Source organism: Nymphaea colorata, unplaced genomic scaffold, assembly GCF_008831285.2.
Source record: "Nymphaea colorata isolate Beijing-Zhang1983 unplaced genomic scaffold, ASM883128v2 scaffold0174, whole genome shotgun sequence".
NCBI classification, from domain to species: Eukaryota; Viridiplantae; Streptophyta; class Magnoliopsida; order Nymphaeales; family Nymphaeaceae; genus Nymphaea; species Nymphaea colorata.
The window spans coordinates 1-26,577 of record NW_022204680.1 but is presented as its reverse complement, the minus strand read 5'-3'; the positions used below and the strand labels follow the sequence as shown (position 1 = coordinate 26,577).

The window sequence follows — 26,577 nt, the reverse complement described above, 5'->3', positions numbered from 1 at the left end:
ATTGTAACTAAGCTGGTATATGGTGCTCTCATTGTGAACATAGAAAAAGTGGTTCCCATAGATAACTCCATTAAAGGTTAAGAAGACAATGTCCACCATTTCCTTAGTGATAAGCCTTAAAAATGTGATGCCTTAATTCGTTTAGCAATCAAATGAGTTGCCAGCTTACCTTAAACATGAGCCCAAGCAGTCCAACATCAAATACTTTCAAGGTATAGCTACAAATTTGTGTTGGATCAAGTATATCAAAGAACATGACACGACTCTTATATCCTACTGAAAGTTGGCAACAGTGACCCTTTATCATCAACATATATTAACTCAAAAGGTGAACCAAGGACATCATAGGGGCACAAGTAAAACATAAGCATACCTTTAGGAAATATGGCTTCCTTACTGCACCATAGCTTTTGAGGAACAATAGAGCCAATTTCTATTGGCACAGGTTCATGCAATGTCTTTTTCAATATGAAAGGTACAGGTATTCAATCCAGAGACTGGACACACAGCCACAGTTGAATTGCATTTGTTTTCATTCATTATAGTACATGTGCATGAAGTAGTTTCTTTGATATGCACTTTATCTGATGATCCACAAGAAGATGACTTCAAAACCTGCAGATTGACTCCAAAATGTTTTTTTGCTTTACAACAAGCACCTTTTAATTGAATGTGGTTAAATTGTTGTTATATTCACATTGAGTGATTTAGTGGATTGAAACCACAAGTTTCTATGAATATGAATGAGATTCAACTCATTCATATCATCGCACATAGTTAATCTAATATATTTCGCTTGTTACAATGTCTATAATGAATTATTTAAATGATTAAAATCACTAGTTTATATGGATACAATTGGGACCAATGCATTTGTTTGATCCCTTGTATCTAATCCAATGAGTTTAACTTCTTATTACATCTATAGTGAACGATTTAAGGGATTGAAATCACAAGTTCCTATCAATACGAGTGGGATTTAAGTGATTCATTTGACCACACTTATTTAACTAGATGTGCTTATGTTGTTGTTACATCCACATTGAATAATTTAGTGGATAGAAATTACAAGTTTAAAAGAAAATGAATGAGATTCAAGTGATTCATTTGCTCACTTATATTTAATGTAATGTGTCTCACTTGTAATTACATCTATAATGAATGATTTAAATGATTGAAATCACAAGTTCATATGTATATGCATTAGTTATGTATATGCATTAGTTAGAACAGTGTAGTTAATCCAATCAGTTGAACTTGTTGTTGCATCTATAATGAATTATTTAAGGGAAAGAAATTGCAAGTTCGTATGAATAATAATGGGATTTAATTGATTCATTTGATCACGCATATTAAATTCAATATGCTTAACATGTTGTTAATTCATATTGAATGATTTAGTGGATTGAAATCACAAGTTTAAATGATAACGAATGAGATTGAAGTGATTCATTTGCTCAATCACAGGAAATATAATGTGTTTTGCTTGTTATTACATCTACAATGAATGATTTTAATTATTCTGATGGCAAGTTCATATGGATACAAATGGGATCTATGCATTAGTTTGATCATCCGTAGTTAATCCAATGAGTTCAACTTGTCGTTACATCTCTAATAAACGATCAAAGAGATTTAAATCACAAGTCCGTATCAATACGAGAGAGATCTAATTGATTCATTTGATAGCACACATTTAATTGAATGTGGTTAACTTATTGTTAAATTCATATTGAATGATTTAGTGGATAGAAATCACAAGTTTGCTTGAAAATGAATGAGATTGAACTCATTCATATGATCCCTTATAGTTAATCTAATATGTTTTGCTTGTTACAATATCAATAATGAATTATTTAAATGATTAAAATCATTAGTTTATATGGACACAAATGGGACCAATGCATTTGTTTGATCCCTTGTTTCAAAAATCCAATCAGTTTACCTTCTTGTTACATCTATAGTGAACGATTTATGGGAATTAAGTGATTCTTTTGATCACGCATATTTAATTGAACGTGCTTAACTTGTTGTTACATTCATATTGAATGATTTAGTGGATAGAAATCACAAGTTTAAAAGATAATGAATGAGATTCAAGAGATTCATTTGCTCGCTTATATTTAATGTAATGTGTATCGCCTGTTATTACATCTAATAAGAATGATTTAAATGATTGAAATCACAAGTTCATATGTATATAAATGGGATCTATGCATTAGTTATATCCCGTATTGTTAATCCAATTAGTTGAACTTGTTATTACATCTATAATGAATGATCTAGGGAAAAGAAATCACAAGTTTGTATCAATATTAATTGGATTTAATTGATTCATTTGATCACACATGTTAAATTGAATGTGCTTAACATGTTGTTAAACCATATTGAATGATTTAGTGGATTGAAATCACAAGTTTAATGAAAAAGAACGAGCTTCAAGTGATTCATTTGCTCAATCATAGTAAACATAATCTCTTTCACTTGTTATTACATATATAACGAATTATTTAAATGATTGCAATCACAAGTTCATATAGATACAAATTGGATCTATGCATTAGTTTTATCCCTTGTAGTTAATCGAATAAGTTGAACATGTAGTTATATCTCTAATGAACGATCTAAGACATTGAAATCAAAGTTCGTATCAATATGAGAGTGATTTAATTAATTCATTTGATCACACATATTTAATTGAATGTGGTTAACTTGTTGTTTCTTTCACATTCAATGATTTAGTGGATTGAAATCACATGTTTGTATGAAAATCAATCAGATTCAAAAGAATCAATCGATTTATAGTTAAACTAAAATGTTTCACTTGTTACAATGTCTATAATGAATGATTAAAATGATTAAAATCACTAATTTATATGGATAGAAATGAGACCAACGCATTTGTTTAATCCCTTGTATCTAATGCAATGAGCTTAACTTCTTGTTACATACATAGGGAACAATTTAAGAGATGAAATCACAAGTTCCTATCAATGCGAGTTGGTTTAAGTGATGCTTTTGATGATGCATATTTAATTGAATGGGCCTAACTTGTTGTTACATCCGTATTTAATGATTTAGTAGACTGAAATCACAAGCTTAAAAGAAAATGAATGAGAATCAAGTGATTCATTTGCTTACTTATATTTAATCTAATGTGTTTCGCTTGGTGTTATAGTGGTAATGATTGATTTAAATGATTGAAATCACAGTTTGTTTGATCTCTTTTAAATAATCAAACGAGTTTAACTTCTTGTTACATCTATAGTGAACGATTTAAGGAATGGAAATAACAGGTTCCTATCATTATAAGTGGAATTTAAGTGGTTCTTTTGATCACACATATTTAATTCAATGTGATTAACTTGTTATTACATCCATATTAAATGATATAGTGAATTGAAATCACAAGATTAAAAGAAAATGAATGAGATTCAAGTGATTGATTTGCTCACTCATATTTAATCTAATGTGTCTCACTTGTTTTTATATGTATAATAAATGATTTTAATGATTGAAATCATATGTTCATATGTATGTAAGTGGGATCATTACCTTAGTTACACCCCTTGTAGTTAATCCAATCAGTTGAACTTGTTGTTACATCTATGATGAATTATCTAAGGAAAAGAAATCACAAGTTTGTGTCAATAATAGTGGGATTTAATTGATTCATTTGATCACACATATTAAATTAAATGTGTATAACATTTTATTAATACATATTAAATGATTTTGTGGATTGAAATCACAAGTTTGTATGAAAATCAATGAGATTCAACTCGTTCATATGATCCCTTATAGTTAATCTAATATGTCTTGCTTGTTACAATGTCTATAATGAACGATTTAAATAAATAAAATCACTAGTTTATATGGATACAAATGAGACCAATGCATTTATTTGATCCCTTTCATCTAATGCAAAAGTTTAAATTTTTGTTACATCCATAGTGAACGATTTAAGGGATGAAATCACAAGTTTGTATCAATACGAGTGGGATTTAAAGAATTCTTTTGATCACCCATATTTAATTGAATGTGCTTAACTTGTTGTTACATCCATATTGAATGATTTAGTAGATAGAAATCACAAATTCAAAAGAAAATGAATCAGATTCAAGTAATTCATTTGCTCACTTATATTTAATGTAATGTGTTTCACTTGTTATTACATCTATAATGAATGATTTAAATTATTGACATCACAAGTTCATATATATATATGCGTTAGTTAGAACAGTGTAGTTAATCCAATCAGTTGAACTTGTTGTTGCATCTATAATGAATGATTTAAAGAAAAGAAATTACAAGTTCGTATGAATAATAGTGGGATTTAATTGATTCATTTGATCACGCATATTAAATTGAATATGCTTAACATGTTGTTAATTCATATTGAATGATTTGGTGGATTGAAATCACAAGTTTAATTGAAAAAGAACGAGATTCAAGTGATTCATTTGCTCAATCACAGTAAACATAATCTGTTTCATTTGTTATTGCATATATAACGAATGATTTAAATGATTGCAATCACAAGTTCATATAGATACAAATTGGATCTATGCATTAGTTTTATCCCTTGTAGTTAATCCAATAAGTTAAACATGTAGTTATATTTCTAATGAACGATCTAAAACATTGAAATTACATGTTCGTACCAATATGAGAGAGATTTAATTGATTCATTTGATCACACATATTTAATTGAATGTGGTTAACTTGTTGTTTCTTTCACATTCAATGATTTAGTGGATTAAAATCACATGTTTGTATGAAAATCAATCATATTCAACTCGTTCATATGATCCTTTATAGTTAATCTAATATATTTCGCTTGTTACAATGTCTATAATGAATGATTAAAATGATTAAAATCACTAGTTTATATGGATAGAAATGAGACCAATGCGTTTGTTTAATCCCTTCTATCTAATGCAATTTAAGAGATGAAATCACATATTTAAGAGATGAAATCACAAGTTCCTATCATTGCGAGTTGGTTTAAGTGATGCTTTTGATGACGCATATTTAATTGAATGTGCCGAACTTGTTGTTACACCCATATTGAATCATTTAGTATACTGAAATCACAAGCTTGAAAGAAAATGAATGAGAATCAAGTGATTCATTTGCTCACTTATATTTAATTTAATGTGTCTCACTTGTTGTTACATTGATAATATATGATTTAATTGATTGAAATCACAATTTGTTTGATCTCTTTTAAATAATCCAACGAGTTTAACTTCTTGTTTCATCTATAGTGAACGATTTAAGGAATGGAAATCACAAGTTCCTATCATTACGAGTGGAATTTAAGTGATTCTTTTGATCACACATATTTAATTCAATGTGCTTAACTTCTTATTACATCCATATTAAATGATATAGTGAATTGAAATCACAAGATTAAAAGAAAATGAATGAGATTCAACTGATTGATTTGCTCACTCATGTTTAACCTAATGTGTCTCACTTGTCATTACATGTATAATGAATGATTTTAATGATTGAAATCACAAGTTCATATGTATGTAAATGGGATCGTTACCTTAGTTACTCCCCTTGTAGTTAATCCAATCAGTTGAACTTGTTGTTACATCTATGATGAATGATCTAAGGAAAAAAAATCACAAGTTTGTGTCAATAATAGTGAGATTTAATTGATTCATTTGATCACACCTATTAAATTAAATGTGTATAACATTTTATTAATACATATTAAATAATTTAGTGGATTGAAATCACAATTTTAAATGAAACTGAATGAGATTCAGGTTATTCATTTGCTCAATTACACTAAATATAATGTGTTTCACTTGTTATTGCATCTATAATGAATGATTTAAATGATTGTAATCACAAGTTCACATGGATACAAATGGGATCTACGCATTAATTTGATCCCTTGCGGTTAATCTAATGAGTTGTACTTGTAGTTACATATCTAATTATTGATCTAAGAGATTTAAATCATAAGTTCGTATCAATGCCTGAGAGATTTAATTCATTCATTTGATCACAGATATTTAATTGAATGTGGTTAACTTGTTGATGCATTTACATTGATTGATTGAGTGGACTGAAATCACAAGTTTGTATGAAAATGAATGAGATTCAACTCATTCATATGATCTCTTGTTGTTAATCTAATATGTTTCGTTTGTTATAAAGTCTGTTATGAATGGTTTAAAAGGTTAAAATCACTAGTTTATATGGATAGAAAATGGACCAATGCTTTTGTTCGATCCCTTGTATCCAATCTAATGATTTTAACTTCATGTTACATCTATGACAAACGATTTAAATGATTGAAATCGCAAGTTCCCTCAATACGAGTGGGATTTAAGTGATTCTTTTGATCACACATATTTAATTGAATTTTTTTTACTTGTTCTAACATCCTTATTGAATTATTTAGTCGATTGTAATCACAAGTTTAGAAGAAAATTAATGAGATTCATGTGATTGATTTACTCATCGATATTTAATCCAATGTGTCTCGCTTGTTATTACATTTATAATGAATAAGTTAATTGATTCAAATCACAAGTTCATATGTATATAAGTGGGATCTATGCATTAGTTCGATCCCTTGCAGTTAATCCAATCAGTAGAACTTGTAGTTACATCAATAGTGAATGATCTATGGGAAAGAAATCCCAAGTTTGTATCAATAATAGTGTTATTTAATTGATTCATTTGATCATTAATCGTTTAAATCATTCATTATGGACGTAATAACAAATGAAACACATCAGATTAACTATAAGAGATCAAATGAAGGAATTGAATCTCATTTATTTTCATACGATCTTGTGATTTCAATTCCCAAATCCTTCAATATGGATGTGACAACAAGTTAAGCACATTTAATTGATTATGCATGATCAAATGAATCACTTAAATCTTGCTCGCATTGATACGAACTTGTGATTTCAATCCTTTAAATCGTTCACTATAAATGTGACAAGTTCAACTCCTTGTAGTGACCACAAGGGATAAAAGTAATGCATTTTTCCCATTTGTCTCCATACGACCTTGCGCTTTCAATCATTGAAATCCTTCATTATAGATGTGATAACAAGCAAAACACATTAGGTTAACTACAGGGCAAAAGGTGAATCACTCGAATCTCATTCATTTTTTTACAAAATTGTGATTTCAATACACTAATTCATTCAATATGGATGTAACAACAAGTTAGGCACATTAAATTAAGCATGCGTAATTAAATGAATAACTTAAATACCACTCGTATTGTTACGAACTTGTTATTTCAATCCCTTAGATCATTCACTATAAATGTAACTATAAAGTAATATATAAATCTCATTTATATCCATATGAACTTCTGATTTTAATCATTTAAATCATTCATTATAAAAGTAATAACAAGTAAAATACATTATATAAACTATAACATAACAAATGAATTACTTGAATCTAATTTATTTTCATACAAGCTTATGATTTTCATCCACTAAATCATTTAATATGGATGTAACAACAAGTTAGGCACATTTAATTATAAATGCATCATCAAATGAATCTCTTAAATCATTAACATTGTTACGAACTTGTGAATTCAATTGTTTATATCGTTACTATAGATGTAACAACAAACTCAACTCATTAGACAAACTACAAGAGATCAAAAGTAATGCATAGATCCCATTTTTATCCATATAAAGTTGTGATTTTAATCATTCATTATGGACGTAATAACAAATGAAACACATTAGATTAACTATAAGAGATCAAATGAATAAATTGAATCTCATTTATTTTCATACGAACTTGTGATTTCAATTCCCAAATCATTCAATATGGATGTGACAACAAGTTAAGGACATTTAATTGATTATGCATGATAAAATGAATCACTTAAATCTTGCTCTCATTGATACGAACTTGTGATTTCGATCCTTTAAATCGTTCACTATAAATGTGACAAGTTCAACTCCTTGTAGTGACCACAAGGGATAAAAGTAATGCATTGTTCCCATTTGTCTCTATACAAACTTGTGCTTTCGATCATTGAAATCCTTCATTATAGACGTAATAACAAGCAAAACACATTAGGTTAACTACAGGGCAAAAGATGAATCACTCGAATCTCATTCATTTTCTTACAAAATTGTGATTTCAATACACTATTTCATTTAATATGGATGTAACAACAAGTTTGGCACATTCAATTAAGCATGCGTAATCAAATGAATAACTTAAATACCACTCGTATTGTTACGAACTTGTTATTTCAATCCCTTAGATCGTTCACTATAAACTAATGTATACATCTCATTTATATCCTTATAAACTTCTGATTTTAGTTTAAATGAAAATGAATGAAATTCAAGTGATTCATTTGCTCACTTATATTTAATCTAATGTGTTTCACTTCTTATTACATTTATAATGAATGATTTAAATATTTGAAATCACAAGTTCATATGTATACATATGGGATCTATGCATTAGTTTGATCTCTTGTAGTTAATACAATCAGTTGAACTTGTTGTTACATCAATAATGAATGATCTAAGGGATTGAAATCACATGCTTATATTAATAAAAGTGGCATCAAATTGATTCATTTGATCACACACACTTAATTGAATGTGCTCAATTTATTGTTACAACCATATTGAATGATTTAGTGGATTGAAATCACAAGTTTGTTTGAAAATGAATGATATTCAAGGAATTCATTTGATGCAAAAATAATGTGTTTTACTTGTTATTACAATCTTAATGAATGATTTAAATCATTGAAACCACAAGTTTATATGAATACAAATGGGATTAATGCATGTGTTTAATCTCTTGTATTTAATATAATGAGTTGAATTTGTTGTCACATCTATAGGGAACGATCTAGGAGATTGAAATCACAAATTCATATCAATTGGAATAGGATTTAAGAGATTTAATTGATCTCACATAGTTAATTAAATGTACTTAACTATTGTTACATCTATTCAATGATCTAGTGAATTGAAATCACAAGTTTCTATGAAAATGAGCGCGACTGAAGTCATTCATTTGATCAGTTATAGTTAATCTAATGTGTTTCACTTGTTATTATATTTGTAATGAAAGATTTAAATTATTGAAATCACAAGTTCATATGGATAGAAATGGGATCTATGCATAAGTTTGATCCAATGAGTTGAACTTGTGGTTGCATCTATAGTGAACAATGTAAGGGATTGAAATCACATGCTTGTATCTATACGAGTTAGATTGAAGTGATTCTTTCATTTGATTAGGCATATTTAATTGAATGTGTTAACTTATTGTTAGATCCATATCGAATGATTTAGTGGTTTGATATCACAAGTTTGTATGAAAATGAATGAGATTCAAGTCATTCATATGATCTCTTATAGTTAATATAATGTGTTTCACTTGTTATAATGTTTATAATGAATTATTTAAATGATTGAAATCACAAGTTTATATGGATCCAAATAGGATCAATGAATTTATTTGATCCATTGTATTTAACCCAACGAGTTAACTTCTTTCCCCATCTATAGTGAACGACTTAAGGGATCAAAATCACATGTGCCTATCAACATGAGTGGGATTTAAGTGATTCTTTTGATCACACATATTTAATTGAATGTGCTTTACTTGTTGTTACATCCATATTGAATGATTTAGTGGATTGAAATCACAAGTTTAAATGAAAATTAATGAAATTCAAGTGATTCATTTGCTCACTTATATTTAATCTAATGTGTCTCACTTCTTTTCACATCTATAATGAATGATTTAAATTATTGAAATCACAAGTTCATATGTATACAAATGGGATCTATGCATTAATTTGATCCATTGTAGTTAATCCAATCAGTTGAACTTGATGTTACATCTATAATTAATGATCTAAGTGATTGAAATAACAGGCTTGTATTAATTAAAGTGGGATCAAATTGACTCATTTGATCACACACACTTAATTGAATGTGCTCAATTTATTGTTACAACCATATTGAACGCGTGTATTGAAATCACAAGTTTGTTTGAAAATGAATTATATTCAAGTAATTCATTTGATGCCTTAGAGTAAAAATAATGTGTTTTACTTTTTATCATAATGAATGATTTAAATCATTGAAATCACAAGTTTAGATTGATACAAAAGGGATTAATGCATTTTTTTAATCTCTTGTATTTAATATAATGAGTTGAATTTGTCGTGACATCTATAGCTAGGGGATTGAAATCACAAATTCATATCAGTTGGAGTAGGATTTAAGAGATTCAATTGATCTCACATAGTTAATTGAATGTACTTAACTATTGTTACATCTATTCAATGATCTAGTGAATTGAAATCACAAGTTTTTATGAAAATGTGCGAGGTTGAAGTCATTCATTTGATCACTTGTAGTTAATCTAATATGTTTCACTTATTATTATATTTGTAATCAATGATTTAAATGATTGAAATCACAAGTTCATATGGATACAAATGGGATCTATGCATAAGTTTGATCCCTTGTAGTTAATCGAAAGAGATGAACTTGCTATAGTGAACAATATGGAAGGGATTGAAATCACACACTTGTATCTATACGAGTGAGATTTAAGTGATTCTTTCATTTGATCAGGCATATTTAATTGAATGTGTTAACTTATTGTTAGATCCATATCGAATGATTTAGTGGATTGACATCACAAGTTTGTATGAAAATGAATGAGATTCAAGTCACTCATAAGTTAATCTAATGTGTTTCACTTGTTATAATGTTTATAATGAATTATTTAAATGATTGAAATCACAAGTTTATATGGATACAAATGGGATCATTGAATTTGTTTGATCCATTGTATTTAATCCAACGAGTTCAACTTCTTGCTACATCTATAGTGAACGATTTAAGGGGTCGAAATCACATGTTTCTATCAACACGAATGGGATTTAAGTGATTCTTTTGTTCACACATATTTAATTGAATGTGCTTGACTTGTTGTTACATCCATATTGAATGATTTAGTGGATTGAAATCACAAGTTTAAATGAAAATGAATGAAATTCAAGTGATTCAGTTGCTCAGTTATATTTAATCTAATGTGTCTCACTTGTTATTACATCTATAATAAATGATTTAAATGATTGAAATCACAAGTTCATATGTATACAAATGGGATCTATACATTAGTTTGATAACTTGTAGTTAATCCAAACAGTTGAACTTGTTGTTACATATATAATGAATGATCTAAGGGATTGAAATCACAGGTTTGTATTAATAAAAGTGGGATCAAATTGATTCATTTGATCACACACACTTAATTAGTGGATTGAAATTACACACACTTAATAAATGTGCGCAATTTGATCACACACACTTAATAAATATGCTCAATTAGTTGTTACATCCATATTGAACGATTTAGTGGATTGAAATCACAACTTTGTATGAAAATGAATGATATTAAAGTCATTCATTTGATGCCTTATTGTAAAAATAATGTGTTTTACTTATTATTACAATAATAATGAATGATTTGAATCGTTGAAATCACAAGTTTATATGGATACAAATGGGATCAATGCATTTGTTTGATCTCTTGTATTTAATCCAACGAGTTTAACTTCTTGCTACATCTATATTGAACGGTTTAAGGGATCGAAATCACATGTTCCTATCAACATGAGTGGGATTTAAGTGGTTCTTTACATATTTAATTGAATGTGCTTGTCTTGTTGTTACATTCATACAAACTTGTGATTTCTATCCACTAAATCATTGAATGTAGATGTAACAACAAGTTAAGCACATTCAATTAAATATGTGTCATCAAATGAATCAATTAAATCTCATTCATATTGATACGAGTTTGTCATATCAATCTCTTAGATCGTTCATTATAGATGTAACTACAAGTCCAACTCATTAGACTAATTACAAGGGATCAAACTAATGCGTAGATCCCATTTGTACCCATATGAACTTGTGATTTCAATTATTTAAATCGTTCATTATAAATGTAATAACAAGATAAACACATTAAGTTAACTATAAGACACCAAATGATTGACTCGAATCTCATTCATTTTCATACAAACTTGTGATTTCAATCTACTAAATCTTTTAATATAGACGTAACTATAAGTTAAACACATTCAATTAAGTATGCGTTATCATATGAATCACTTAAATCTCACTTGTATTGGTACGAACTTGTGATTTCAATTCTTTAGATCATTCACTATACTTGTAACAACAAATTCAACTCATCAAAGTACTGCATGAAATCTCATTTGTATCCATATGAACTTGTGATTTCAATCATTCAAATCATTCATTATAGATGTAACAACAAGTTAAGTTATTCATTTGATTACACATACTTAATTGAATGTACCTAACTTGTTGTTACATCCATATTGAATGAATTAGTGTATTGAAATCACAACTTTGTATGAAATTGAATGAGATTCGAGTGATTCATCTTTTCTCCTACAGTTTACCTAATGTGTTTCGTTTATTATTACATCTATAATGAAAAATTTCAATGATCGAAATCACAAGTTCATATGGAGACATGTGATTAATGCATTACTTTTATCCCTTGTAGTTTGTCCAATGAGTTGAACTTGTCACATTTATAGTGAATGATTTAAAGGATTGAACTCACTAGTTCGTATCAATGCGAGTAAGATTTAAGTGATTCATTTCATCATGCACTATTAATTAAATGTGCTTAACTTGTTGTCACATCCATATTGAATGATTTAGAGATTGAAATCACAAGTTCGTATGAAAATAAATGTGATTCATTTTATTCATTTGATCTCTTATATTTAATCTAATGTGTTTCATTTGTTATTATGTGTATAATGAATGACTTAAATGATTAAAATCACAAGTTTATATGAATATAAATGGGATCTCTGCATTACTTTGATCCTTTGTAGTTTATCCAATGAGTTGAACTTTGTTGTAACATCTATAGTGAATCATCTAAGAGATTGAAATTACAAGTTTGTATCAATACAAGTGAGATTTAAGTGATTCATATGATCACACATGCTTAATTGAGTGTGCTTAACTTCTTGTTACATCCATATTGGTCGATTTAGTGAATTGAAATCACAAGTTTGTGTGAAAATGAAAGAGATTCCAGTAATTCATTTGATCCATTATAGTTAATATAATGTTTTTCACTTATGATTACATATATTTGATCACTTACATTTAATTGAGAGATTAAGTGATTCATCTGATTACTTATATTTAATTGAATGTGCTTAACTTGTTGTTACATACGTATGGAATGACTTAGTGGTTTAGAATAAGAAATTCGTTTGGAAATGAATGAGAGTCTAGTCATTCAATTGGTCCCTTTTAATTAATCTAATGTATTTCACTTGTTATTATATCTATAATGAAAGATTGAAATCACAAGTTCATATGTATATAAATGAGATCTATGCATTACTTTAAACACGTGTAGTTAGTCCGATGAGTTGAATTTGTTGTTACATCTATAGTGAACGATCTAAAAGATCGAAATCACAAGTTCGTATCAATACTAGTGCGATTTAAGTGATTCGTATGATCAGACATACTTAATTGAATGTACTTAAATTGTTGTCACATCCATATTGATCGATTTAGTAAATTGAAATCATAAGTTTTTATGAAAATGAATGAGATTCGAGTGATTTATTTGGTGTCTTATAGTTAACCTAATGTGTTTCAATTGTTATTACATTTATATTGAACGATTTTAAATTATTGAAATCACAAGTTTATATGGATACAAATGAGATCTATGCATTACTTTGATCCCTTACTGTTAGTCCAATAAGTTGAACTTAACGTTACATTTATAGTGAACGAACTAAAGAATTGAAATCACAAGTTTGTACCAATATTAATTATTTAAGTGATTCATTTGATCACACATTTGTAATTAAATGTGCTTGACTTGTTGTTACATCCATATTGAATGATTTAGTGGATTGAAAGCATAAGTTTGTATGAAAATAAATTAGATTCAAGTAATTCATTTAATATGTTATAGTTTATCTAAAGTATTTCACTTGTTATTATATCTATAATGAATGATTTAGAAGATTAAAATCAAAAGTTTATATGGATATAAATGAGTTCTACACATTAGTTTATAGTTATATCTATAGTGAGTGGTGTTTAAGTTATTCATTTGATTACGCATACTTAATTGAATGTGCCTAACTTGTTGTTATATCCATATTGAATGAATTAGTGCATTGAAATCACAACTTTGTAAAAAAATGAATGAGATTCGAGTGATTCATCTTTTGCCATATAGTTAACCTAATGTGTTTCGCTTGTTATTACATCTATAATGAAGGATTTGATTGATCGAAATCACAAGTTCGTATGGAGACAAATGAGATCAATGCATTACTTTTATCCCTTGTAGTTAGTTCAATGAGTTGAACTTGTTGCATTTATAGTGAACGATTTAAAGGATTGAAATTACAAGTTCATATCAATGCAAGTAAGATTTAAGTGATTCATTTGATCATGCATAATTAATTAAGTGTGTTTAACTTGTTATCACATTCATATCGGATGATTTAGGGATTGAAATCACAAGTTCGTATGACAATGAATGAGATCCAATTTATTCATTTGATCTCTTATAGTTAATCTAATGTGTTTCATTTGTTATTACGCCTATAGTGAATGATTTAAATGATTAAAATCACAAGTTTATATGGATATAAATGAGATCAATGCATTACTTCGATCCGTTGTAATTTGTCCAACGAGTTGAACTTGCTGTTACATCTATATTGAACGATCTAAGAGATTGAAATTACAAGTTTGTATCAATATGAGTGAGATTTGAGTGATTCATATGATCACGCATGCTTAATTGAGTGTGCTTACTTTGTTGTCACATCCATATTGATAGATTTGGTGAATTGAAAGCACAAGTTTGTATGAAAATGAATGAGATTCAAGTAATTCATTTGATCCATTATAGTTAATCTAATGTTTTTCACTTGTTTACATATATTTGATCACTTATATTTAATTGAGAGATTAAGTGATTCATTTGACCACTTATAGTTAATTGAATATGCTTAACTTGTTGTTACATATGTATGGAATGACTTAGTGGTTCAATAAACATCCTTCAATGATAGTTGGGCAGAGTAATCAAACATGGATCTTTCTTTAGGTGAGAGAAATGGGGGGGGAGGGGGAGGGCTTTTCATATCCACCAAAAACCGAATTCTCCTTTCACCTATATACCATTGACTGAAGTTGCAAACGGCTTTGCAAATGTGCATTATTCTATTGAAAAATCATGAGCAGTGAGCCTTAGACCTTAAGGTGCATAAACTATGAAAATGAAGGTTCTAACTCAAAACCAATGACAATTGTCATTTGAAATCGAAATTCAAATTTATGGTCTGCACTTAGAACACCAGGTGGAACTCACATGTAGGCCCTACATGGGCAAGGGCCCACCCAAGGCGGGGGGGGGGTGGGGGGGCGCCCCTACTTTCATTAAAATCAATTAAAAAGTGTTCCTTTTGACCTAAGAGATTAAAATAATTGAAAAATCTAAAAAAATAAGAAAGCAAAACTAACATGAAAAATGGGAAGATTTGAATAATCAAGAGCAGACATGCTTTAAAGAGCCCAACATGCATTGACCTCATTTACACGTCATAATGAGCATGTCTCAAACCCACATAATTTCAAGTGGGTTTGAACCAGGCTCACAGTGATGTGGCGCCCCATCTACTAGGTTGTGTCAAACATGAACCCAATCAAACAAGCCAGGTTTGTACCCATTGACCAATCCAGTTACAGGACATAATTAATCCTTGACTGAACCAACAATGCCTTGACTAGGCTCAGTTGAAGCTCATTTCAAAATTTAACATAGTTAAAACATAATTAAATGTTTTTGAGTATCAAATGCTATTAGACTTGTCAGATTTGTGGAAGTTAAAACATAAATGGGATGTCGATCATGGTCAAACCATACAGCCAATTCAATTTTGGAACAAAATTGCCATTCTCAGTCCAATTCAATCAATAAAATTCTAAATTAAGGTTTTATACAAATCAATTATGTAATTGAACTCATAAATTGTCTGAGCCAAGTATGCAATTGAACAATATAGATTCAAGGGTTTTGATCAAGTCAACCCCATTTTCAATCAAATTTTGGACAAAAAAGTGCTTTCCAATTTAATTTAACACAATGGCTTTTAAATCTGTGCAAGTTAAGTTTGATTATTGAATTTATAGATGGAAAAATCTATAACTCAGTATAATTTAAAATTAGACCACTAGGTCAAAACCCCAATGAGCTCAAGTCAAACCGAACACACTCAAGAGAGAGATTGTTTGAAGTCAAAGTCAAAGGGTATTCTTGCAAAAATTGAATTTTAATTTGAAGCTAGGTACAAAACCTAAGTTTTAAAATGAGATTATCCACTATAGCCACAACTCTTTTTTTTTTCTTTATAAGGGGGAACACAATTTGCTTTGGAACAAAATATATATAGTTTCATGTAAGTAGGGGGATTCCACCAAGTCTATGCAAGCCTCACAATCCAGTCATATCATTGCATTTGGACTGCTCAAAATCTTATATATATATATATATATATATATATATATATATATATAAATATATATATATATATATATATATAAATATATATATATATATATATATATATATATATATATATATATATATATATATAAATATATATATATATTGTGTCACTGAAAACCGTAGCTTAAGGTACATTTATAACAACCACTTGCTTGCGAGTGCTTGCCTGTAGAAAACAAGGCGATGCGCTATGGGATCAAATTCGCTTTCCGTGGTGCACTGGTCGTGTCATCGAAGTTCATCAAGAAACATCTATCGAGTCGAGAAGGAATATATAGCATATTTAAAGCACCAATAACACTAATCCCTATAAAGTGCATGGCACCATTAAATTTGGTTCAATCTTCGAACAATGAAGGAGAAATGCATTATATGGGTGCAGTGCGACATCACGTACATATCTTCATAAGCAGGTGTGTGTGTGAGACAATTTTAATGTGTGCAACAAGGAAAAACTTAGATCAATATTGTTAAAAACAATGAGGTGGGAGTAAGCCTTGAGGCAGTAGAACATACGTCTTAGGATATTATAGTGAAATATATGTATTGTTTATAAAAGACAAATGATAATTTTGCATATTTTTTTGTTTATATGTAAACCATGTTTCTAGTGCTTTGAAAGTATGGCGGCTAGTTGTATCGCATATTAGTGACATATTATTGAAAAGAGGTTTCATCTACATGCAAAATATGTATTGTGGCTTGGGCCAATGGAATTAGGGTGGTTTTCAAGATCGCGATGGAATTTGGTTTACATGATGACATGCAAGTAAAAAAGGAGAAAACAAGAAAACATGAACAAAATGCAATAACAACCCCACAAATATATTTTCAGTAACAAAACAAATTTTGCACATTTTTCTTTTTATTTTTTAAAATTTTAATATCATCGAAAGTGTTGTTCACATGTCATCATTTTCACCTATGTCACAATGTGTTGTGCGAAGTAGTATAACAACTCACTTTCACCTTTGTTACAACGTGTCATGTGAAACGGTCTAATAGTCATCATTTGCACCTCTGTCACAACGTGTTGCGAGAAATGGTTTAATAATCAGCTTATGGAGACGCTTAACACAGAGCGAAAACTTTTTCTCTCCCTCCATCGGACTTTCTTACCTCCTTTCATTTTTCTTCTTTCTTTTTCTTCCGTTTTCTTCCAACTCAAATCGATCGGCGTTCACAAATATACTGTATATACACAAATATATATATATATATATATATATATATATATATATATATATATATATATATATATATATAACTTAAATCTTGTAGATCACTTATATATATCTAAGAATAAATATTTAATATTTCTATTTAAAAATAAAAAACTTTTAAGAGGCTGGTATGGGCAATAATGTGCCTACACTGGAGGAGAGCGAGACATAGCAATGGCAAGTTGTCCATCCCAATATCTTCATGATGTATAAAAGTTACGTTGATTTTAGAAAAAAAAAAGTAAGCGTTCACAACATTTTCGAAAATGTATGACCCATTTATGAAATTAACACCAATTTTATGGACGTAAACTTCGTTCAGGGTCCATATAACTGGAGCCATTTCCTCCTCGTTCAAGTTTTCCCCTGGATCTCTACAATACACATTACACACACCGCTCCTCCACAATGATAAAATAAAGAACACAAAACAGAAGGAGAATGTGAGCAAGCGACGAGATTTCTTCAACTCGAAGCTTCCAATGCGCCTTTCGCCAACACTCCCTCCTTCTGCCGACTACCAAGAAGCGCTCAGATTATTTGCCACAGTGCAGGAGAAGGCACGTCACTAGGTTGCCCAGTCGGTTGTTCGTCGTCGCTACTTAGGGCTGTTCATGAGCGAGTTCGAGCCGAGCTTGGCCAGCTCGAGCTCGACTCGACTAAAATTATTCGAGCTCGAACTCGACTCGAGCCCGAGTCGAGCTTCTTACAGCAAGCTCGAGCTCGAGTCGAGCTTCTTACAGCAAGCTCGAGCTCGACTCAACTACTGAAAGTCGAGCTCGAGCTCAACTCAATTAACCCGATTTAGCTCGACAACTTGTTTACCATTTAAGCTCATTTAACTTTAGCTCGTTTAGCTCGAGCTCGACTCGCGTAACAGCAAAACAGAGATGAAAAACAGATATGAAAAAACAGAGATGAAAATCACACGACAATAACAGCAAAACAAAGATGAAAAACAGAGATGAAAACACCAAAAACAACATTACATGTAAAAACAGAGATGTAATCAGTCCACATTACATGTAAAAACAACACACGAAAACGAGAAGAACAAATTTACTATCAATAACAACAAAATAGAAAATACCACAAGATTCAAAGCAATAAACCAAAAAAAAAAAATGAGGGAGAAGTTAAACCCTAACCGGGGGGGAGTTCGGGAAAAAGGTCGCGCGTCACTGATCATGCAAACGAGACCCAGGTGCTTGAAGAAGGGGGAAATCACCGACCACGCAAAGGAGACCCAAGTGCTTGAATAAGGGGGAAAATCACCGACCACGCAAGCGAGACCCAAGCGCTTGAAGAAGGGGGAAAAAATGAAAACCCAATAGAAGAAGAACCGATTCAAGAAGAAGAAGAAGAAGAAGAAAACCTACCGCCCGCCGCCCTGCCGGTTTCTCCGCTGCTGCGCTTTGTGGCTTCACCCCATCGGCCTTCCCCTTCTAGATGGAACATGGTCGAATCACAAGGGTGCTTCTCTCGTGACCTCGTCTGGTGGTCGACGGTCGTGGTCGACGGAAGAGGGAAGACATGGTCGTGGTCGACGGAAACGGAAGAGGGAAGACATTTTGCTGTCGATGGAATGGGAGAAATCGAGAATAGAGAGAAAGGCTTTCGACGTTTCGTTTTTACTTTTAACCTTAAACCGGTGAATGGTTTCATACGAGTCGAGTCAAGTTTATACGAGTCGAGTTCGTGCAACTCGAACTCGAACTCGATTAGTTAAACGAGTCGACTCGTCAACTCGAGCTCGACTCGTTTAACAAAATGAGCAGCTCGTTTAAACTAACGAGTCGAGTTAAACGAGTCGAGTTCGAGTAACTCGACTCGTTGTGCACCCCTATCGCTACTGGCGATTTCTTCATGGGCCTCGCGTCCTCGCTCCTGAGGACGCGGCATTCGGGCGGAGGTTCCGTCCTGGTGAGTTCCGAGGAGGGCGATCGAGTTGATGTGGCTGCCATGATCGTCGTTGAGGCGGAGTCCGCCATCTTCTGGGAGCAGAGGGAGAAGGACGTCGAAGCGAAGAGGGAGTGGTCGAAGATTACGAGCCCCGACTTCAGCTTCTCCGCTGCGGGGCTTTCGTTTCCTTACCATCTCGGCGTCGCGCAGATTCTCCTGGAGAAGGGGTACATTCAGGTAATGAAGAGGGAAAGAGTTTATCACTCTGTGTTGCTTTTATCGTGTGCAACTGCAATTGGATTATATCTGTGATCTTGATGCCGTGATTCTCTGTGTTCTGACTCATGCTTAGACCCAACCGTGTGCTTTTCTGATTGCCTAGCAATTTGATACTTTGGTGAGAACATCAAAATTTTAGCCGTTTTCAAGGAAAAGCACCCATTGTAAATGGGAATTCCACCTAGTTTTATCTTCGTAGCCTCGTAGGTCTGAATTTCTTTCGGAACTTCGACAAATTGAGTGCTGACGGATTTCTTGGTCAGATGATTTGTTGCAAACAAATTCTGCATAAGTTCTCGGAAGTGCTTGCTTCGATTAAATAATGAACTTCTTTCTTTCTTTTTTTTTCTTCCCCCTCCATAATCCCATCTTGTCTCAACTAGGGTTATGGCTGCAGGAGAACACTCTGTTAGCTGGTTCATCTTTCAGGGCTATAGTGTGTGCAGTTATTGTATCCGGAAACACCATGGAGGACGCTCTGCAATCCACCTTTGGCACTAATGCTTTTCAAAGTTGCGATTGAAATGCAAAATTGCAATATGGCTTTGCACAAAGTATTCCCAAAACGGGCAAAAAAAATTTCCAGAAAAATGTTTTCACCTCTCGCATGGAAACATTTTTCGGGAAAAAAATTTCCGATTTCGGTTTTAACAGTAACAAAAAAAAATTCCGCGTTTGATAAACCGGAAATATTTTGAAATTTTGAAATTTTTTTCCGAAAAAATGTTTCCAACGCGAGAGGTGGAAACTTTCTGGAAATTTTTTTTTGCCCGTTAGGGCATGCTCATCGCTCCCTCCTGCCGCTGCTGCCTTCCTTGGTCACCTCCCTCCTGCCTGCGCACGAAAGCCTCTCACCCTCTGTGGGTCGGTCATGGCCAGGACACGGTTCTCACCGGAGGACATCTATGCTGAAGGGATGGATGGTAGACCAGGGACAGGGAGGGTCCAAAAATGGGAAACAAATAAGAAGAATAAAGGGGCTAATGAGACAGCCACTTCGTCTGGAGGAAAGCAATGACGAATGTGGAGGCGAAGAAGATGATGATGACGAAGAAATTTCTTTCCAGAAAAATATTTCCAACTTAACAAACACAAGCTGGTTTTGAAAATATGGAATTTTATTTCTTATTCCTCAATTCCAGAAATTTTTTTCTGGAAATGTTTTTCTGTTTCCATATTTCCAGCCATCAAACGGCCCCCAGAAGAACAGTTCAGCTTAAAAAAAAAATGCGAACTCATAAAATAATCGTAAAGCAAAGAAAGAGAATTTTGCTTGAAACGTGTTTCATTTTGTGATATTTTTCTTTGTAGGTGAATCCAGCAAAATACAATAGCATTTTTTCTGATTTTAGTGTATTATGGAAGGAGCAAGGGGTTCTAGGACTTTGGAGAGGTTGGGCTGGGAAGTTATATGGATATGGTGCCTTGCACAAGGAGGTTGTAAGTTTGGCCTTTATGAATACTTCAAGAAGACGTATGCTGATGCGTTTGGGCTAAATGTCGCTGGGAGGCGGAGAACTTGGATTTAATTTTTGAGCAGTGCATCTGCTCAAGTGATTCCAGATGTTGAGCAGTGATTGCAGATGCTGCCCTCTATCCTTTTGAGGAAGTCAAAATTCGTGTGCAAACTCAACCTAACTATGCTAAAGGATTGGTTGATGGCTTTCCAAAATTGTGTGCAGCTGAAGGTCTGCCAGGGTAAGGAGGAGCTTCTTTGTTCATTGCTCGAAGTTATTTGTGTATATCTGAAGATGGTTTCAGACTTTGAGTTCATCTCTTTGATTCTAATTGCTAAATGCCTTTGTAACTGCAGGTTCTACAGGGGTCTTGCTCCACTTTGGGCACGGAATCTTCCATGTAAATAAACTCATTTTTTCTTTCCCTGAAGAATTGGCCAAATAGAACTTTTGATTGCTGAAATTTTCAAGGTTGAAGAGAGAGTAGAGAATGAAAAAATTAGTTGGCCTATGACATGCAACATATTTCCATGACTTGTAGGATATTTTATAGCTGAATATGACTTGTACCCTATTTTATAGCTGAATGGACAATCTGCCAGGTCCAAGTGGTTAGATGATGTAATGTTAAAGAATGACCTGTGATTGTTTAGTGTTGACCCAATTACAGATGTCCAAGTGGTTGGAGCTTGTATCAAACTGATGTGATTCTGTTTCTAGCTTTGTATCTTTTTATATGGAACTGATATTTTTATCTCTATTACAATTGCCGAACCCCAAATGGATTGCTGCATCCTTGTGATCAAGATAATTTTTTTGATGTCTCACAATTGTGAGATTTTTTCTTTCTTAAGATGAAGAAAAGAGCAAAATATCTTGATTTAGGTTGCATTTGTGGTTTGGGTTTTTTTTCGTTCTTGTATGCTGTTTGGATGAAGAAAGTCTTTGCATGCTCCTGGAACTTTATAATCTGGCTTGTTTACTGAAGGCCTGTTAGCTTGGTTAAACATTGAATAGATGAGGTCTTGTTAATAAGTTCCTTTCTCATGTAGATAACAAGAAGCTATCTACGTTGCATGGTGTATTTATGTTGAATATTTTAATCTTGTTTGTGTATATCATTTCGCTTCTTCCTGCCTATGTTGAACGTTTGATTAGTATCTCTTGCAAATGCGAGACGTTCGTTTCATGTCACCTACTAATCTTCCCATTTGCATGTGGAGAAAATTTTTCAGAAATTTGCTGCCACCTATTCGTTCTTGTTTTTTAAGAGTGCAATAGATGTCTTGGTGATTGTGCTATATGAATGCATATTTTTCCACCTAATGGTAGTCCAAGAAAGGTGCAGTATTTCAGTTGTTGGCATATGAAAAGATAAAATATACTATGAAACCTCATGCCATGTATAAACTATAACTACTAATTTACAATAAGATAGGGCAAGTTGTCATGATACCTGCAGGTATTTTCCTTTCTAACCTAAATTCATCGTTTGGCATAAAACCTCTTGTCGCTGCGCTTATCTTTTCATGTTGCTTGGTCATGGAGTCACCGTAGTTTATTGCACCGCATTATGGTAACATGAATATTAAACTTCTGGACTTTCTTCCCTGCAGGAGATTGAAAGGCGTGGTCTTAAAGTTTCAGTTGTCGGAATTCCAAAGACTATTGATAATGAGATTGCGGTAATATGCTTGCAACTTGGCATTGAAGCACTCTTTATTCCATTGGAGATATCAGCCAAGTAGATCCTTATGCTACATGGCTCTTGTGTGTCCTTTGTTTCAGGTTATCGACAAATCATTTGGTTTCGATACTGCAGTTGAAGAGGCTCAAAGGGATATTAACGCAGTGCATGTCTGAAGCTGAAAGTGGTGAAAATAGTGTGGGCCTTGTCAAGCTGATGGGCTGGTATGCTGTTGGTTTATTCATGTTAAGGTTTTCTTTGAATTGAAGCGCGGTGTAGTTCATACAACTTGAACTCTAAGAGGTTCATAATTCACCTCACTGCCGCAACTCCACCGGGCCTTTTGGTGCAGTTTTTCTAAGATCAAATTGTTTTGTAGCTGTCGAATAGGAAGTTGGAGCCTTCTTTGAGATGTCTGAATTCTCTCCGTAAGAATGCAACCCCTCTTTTGAAGTGGGTCAATTCATGAAATGAATTTCTCTATCTGATTATTAATTCCGTCATACATTTGATGCTGCAGGATTTATTGCTATGTACTCTACGTTGGCTAGCAGAGATGTGGTATGCTTTAAATTTCTTAACCTAATAAGTCTTGTGTCTTATGCACCAGTCGAATGTTGCCTGGTTTTTGACAAACTCCTCTTGCGATTGGTAGGACTGTTACCAGATTCCTGAATCTCCCTTCTATTTGGAAGGGCCGGGGGGAAGACTCTTCGAATTCATAGAGCACAGACTCAGAGAGAATGGTCATATGGTTATTGTTATAGCAGAAGGTGGTGGGCAGAATCTTATTGAGGAGCACTTGCGCGACATGGAACACAAGGATGCTTCGGGAAACTAGGTCCTTCTTGACGTTGAGCTGTGGCTTTCTCACAAGATCAAGTTATTACAACTGGAGGATAAGGCCTACGCAGAGTGCTTGTAAGTGACAATGTTGAATAGTCTTTGAGGTCCATAATAAACTCGTCTTCCTTTGAATTGCAGGACCACTTTGCCAAGGAAAAGATTGTAATGAACCTCACATACATAGGTATGTGAGTAAAGCAACTTTGGATGCAAACAAAAGATTGTTCTAGAAGACTAAATTTGAACGATGGCATTTGTCTGCAGATCCCACGTACATGATTCGTGCCATTCCTAGCAATGCTTCAGACAACGTCTATTGCACGCTTCTCGTTCATAGTGTTGTCCATGGCGCCATGGCTGAATACTTGGGCTTCACTGTCGGTCGTGTTAATGGCAGGCATGCTTATATACCTATCTACGTAAGTTCCTCCGTGACTGAAAAACACCACGATTGTCTAATGTGTCAAATTTCCTTTTCAGTTTGAAATTTATTCGAATCTCATTTCTGGCTTTTATTGTCCTGATCTTGCAGCGTGCGACTGAGAAGCAGAATCAAGTCTGTATAACCGACCGTATGTGGGCGAGGTTGCTTTCCTCTGTGAACCAACCTAGCTTCCTCAGCCCAGAGGACATTGAAGAAGCCAAGAATAAGCGAGAGTCGAGCATTCAAGATCTACAAATGTTCTTGGCAGACGGGAAGGCCTTGAGTGAGGACGCCAATTTCTCGGTGACGTCATAATTCGGATCAAGAGATTTCGATAGTTTTGTGAACCAACCTAGCTCCCGCGAGCTCTCAATTATGTTAATTGACAGTTATTTCATAACATTGGCCTATTTGCAACCTTAGTTGTTATGTACAACACTGCACCAAAGGCGTCGAGGGAAGTTGTGCAAAGGAGGACTTAATCTGTCCGAAATACTTTGTTCAGAACCTCTTTCAGATTGCTACAAGTCACTGTGGTTATCCCGCTTGTGTCAATGGCTTTGAACGACTTCTCTGCCACTTTTGGAATAACGCACTTTGTCAATGGCTTTGAATGTTTCTAAATTTTAACAGTACTGTTGAAGCATGTTAAATGGGTTTCAGGACCGGGTCTGGATCCATACCCGATCCATCGTGTAGCCCTAATTTTGAGTTGTTAATGAAATCTTAAGAGAGAGAGAGTCTGGTTGCTAGTGGGCGCCAGTTCCTCCTCGTCCATGGTATTTTTTTCCTCTTTCTGAGGGTTTTTCGACATTACATCGTGTTCATCGTATTCCTTTGTTCTTGATCCTCGTGTTCCTACATGGTATCAGAGTCGTGAAGTTCCGGCGTGACTGATTCGCGTTTTTGTTTCTGTTGTGGCCGTGTGAGAGGAGGACTTGTGCTGGTACTGTTCATTTCCCATCGCCCGACGGTTCCAATCACGTGCTGTTACTGTTCGCTGCCCGACGTTGGTCATCGCCTGACATCGTGGAGTTCTGGCGTCTCTTCCAGCGATGCACTCGACACTATTGGAGTTTTGGCGACGCACTCGACGCTGTCTGGAGTTTCGGTGTCTCTCTATTCTGGTGACTCTCTCTTTCTGCCCTGCTTGCGGCTGTGAAGTTTTGGTGGACTCAGGCGAAGGCTGCTGTGCCCGATGGTGCACCTTCTGCGCCCCGAGTTTTTTTTCTCTTCACCCTTCGAAGAGCATCGCCCGAGACCGCCACTGTCGCCTCTGCCAGCGCCTAACGTCGCCACTCCGTGCTCTGTTCCTGCCGCCACCACCTGACTGCATCGCCTGGAAACGCTGCTGCCACCGGCTGCCTCGCCCAACATTACTCCATCGCACGGTAGGTTGTTTTTGTTCAGCCCCTGGTTCTGTTGTGGTGGAGTTCATGTTTTTGGCCCGTTTGTTCCCTTTTTTGCTGTCCATGTTTTGCTGCTGCTGCTGTCTCTTTTTGCCCCCTTTGTAAGGCAGGTCTGCAATTATGGCAGCCTCTTCCCCGTCGACCGTCAACACTAGTTAGAATGAAGCTGTGGCTTATAGAACCGAGAGTATTCCCCTTCAGGTCACTACCGTTTGCCTTACTAAGGAAAATTATCTTAAGTGGGCTGCCGCCATCACCATGGGAATAGCTGGTCGAGGCCGTATTGCATATGTGAATGGGAGTAAGGTTGAACATGCTACGACAGTATATAGCTTAAGATACTTGGTTTCTTGAGGACAACCAAGTGAAAACTTGGATTGTTATTCAGTCTCATCTGATATTCAATCTCTCATTCTTCGTAAGAAGACTGCGAGAGATATGTGGATGATGTTTGAAACAAATGTATGGCCAGAAGAAGAGGAAGGTTCATGTGTATCAACTGATGAAGGATGTGTACGCTCTCAGGCAAGGGAATCTCTCGGTCACAGATTTCTATGCAGCTCTAAAATCCAAATGGAGGATCTTGACTACCATTCCAAGGCTACTTGGCACTGTCATGACAACCAGATGCAGTCGTTGCAAAGAATGGGAGAATAGGATATTCCTGTTCTTAGTAGGG

General features: G+C 33.5%; 1 protein-coding gene across 1 annotated transcript; it reads left to right on the top strand.

Annotated features, from left to right (window-relative positions):
* The first annotated feature begins 24,230 nt into the window (after window positions 1-24,230).
* Window positions 24,231-24,804, top strand: LOC116268264 (ATP-dependent 6-phosphofructokinase 3). The gene is made up of 3 exons (XM_031649982.1): window positions 24,231-24,249; window positions 24,330-24,484; window positions 24,598-24,804. The coding sequence occupies exons 1-3, from the start codon at window positions 24,231-24,233 to the stop codon at window positions 24,802-24,804; spliced, it is 381 nt and encodes a 126-aa protein (XP_031505842.1).
* The last annotated feature ends 1,773 nt before the right edge of the window (window positions 24,805-26,577 follow it).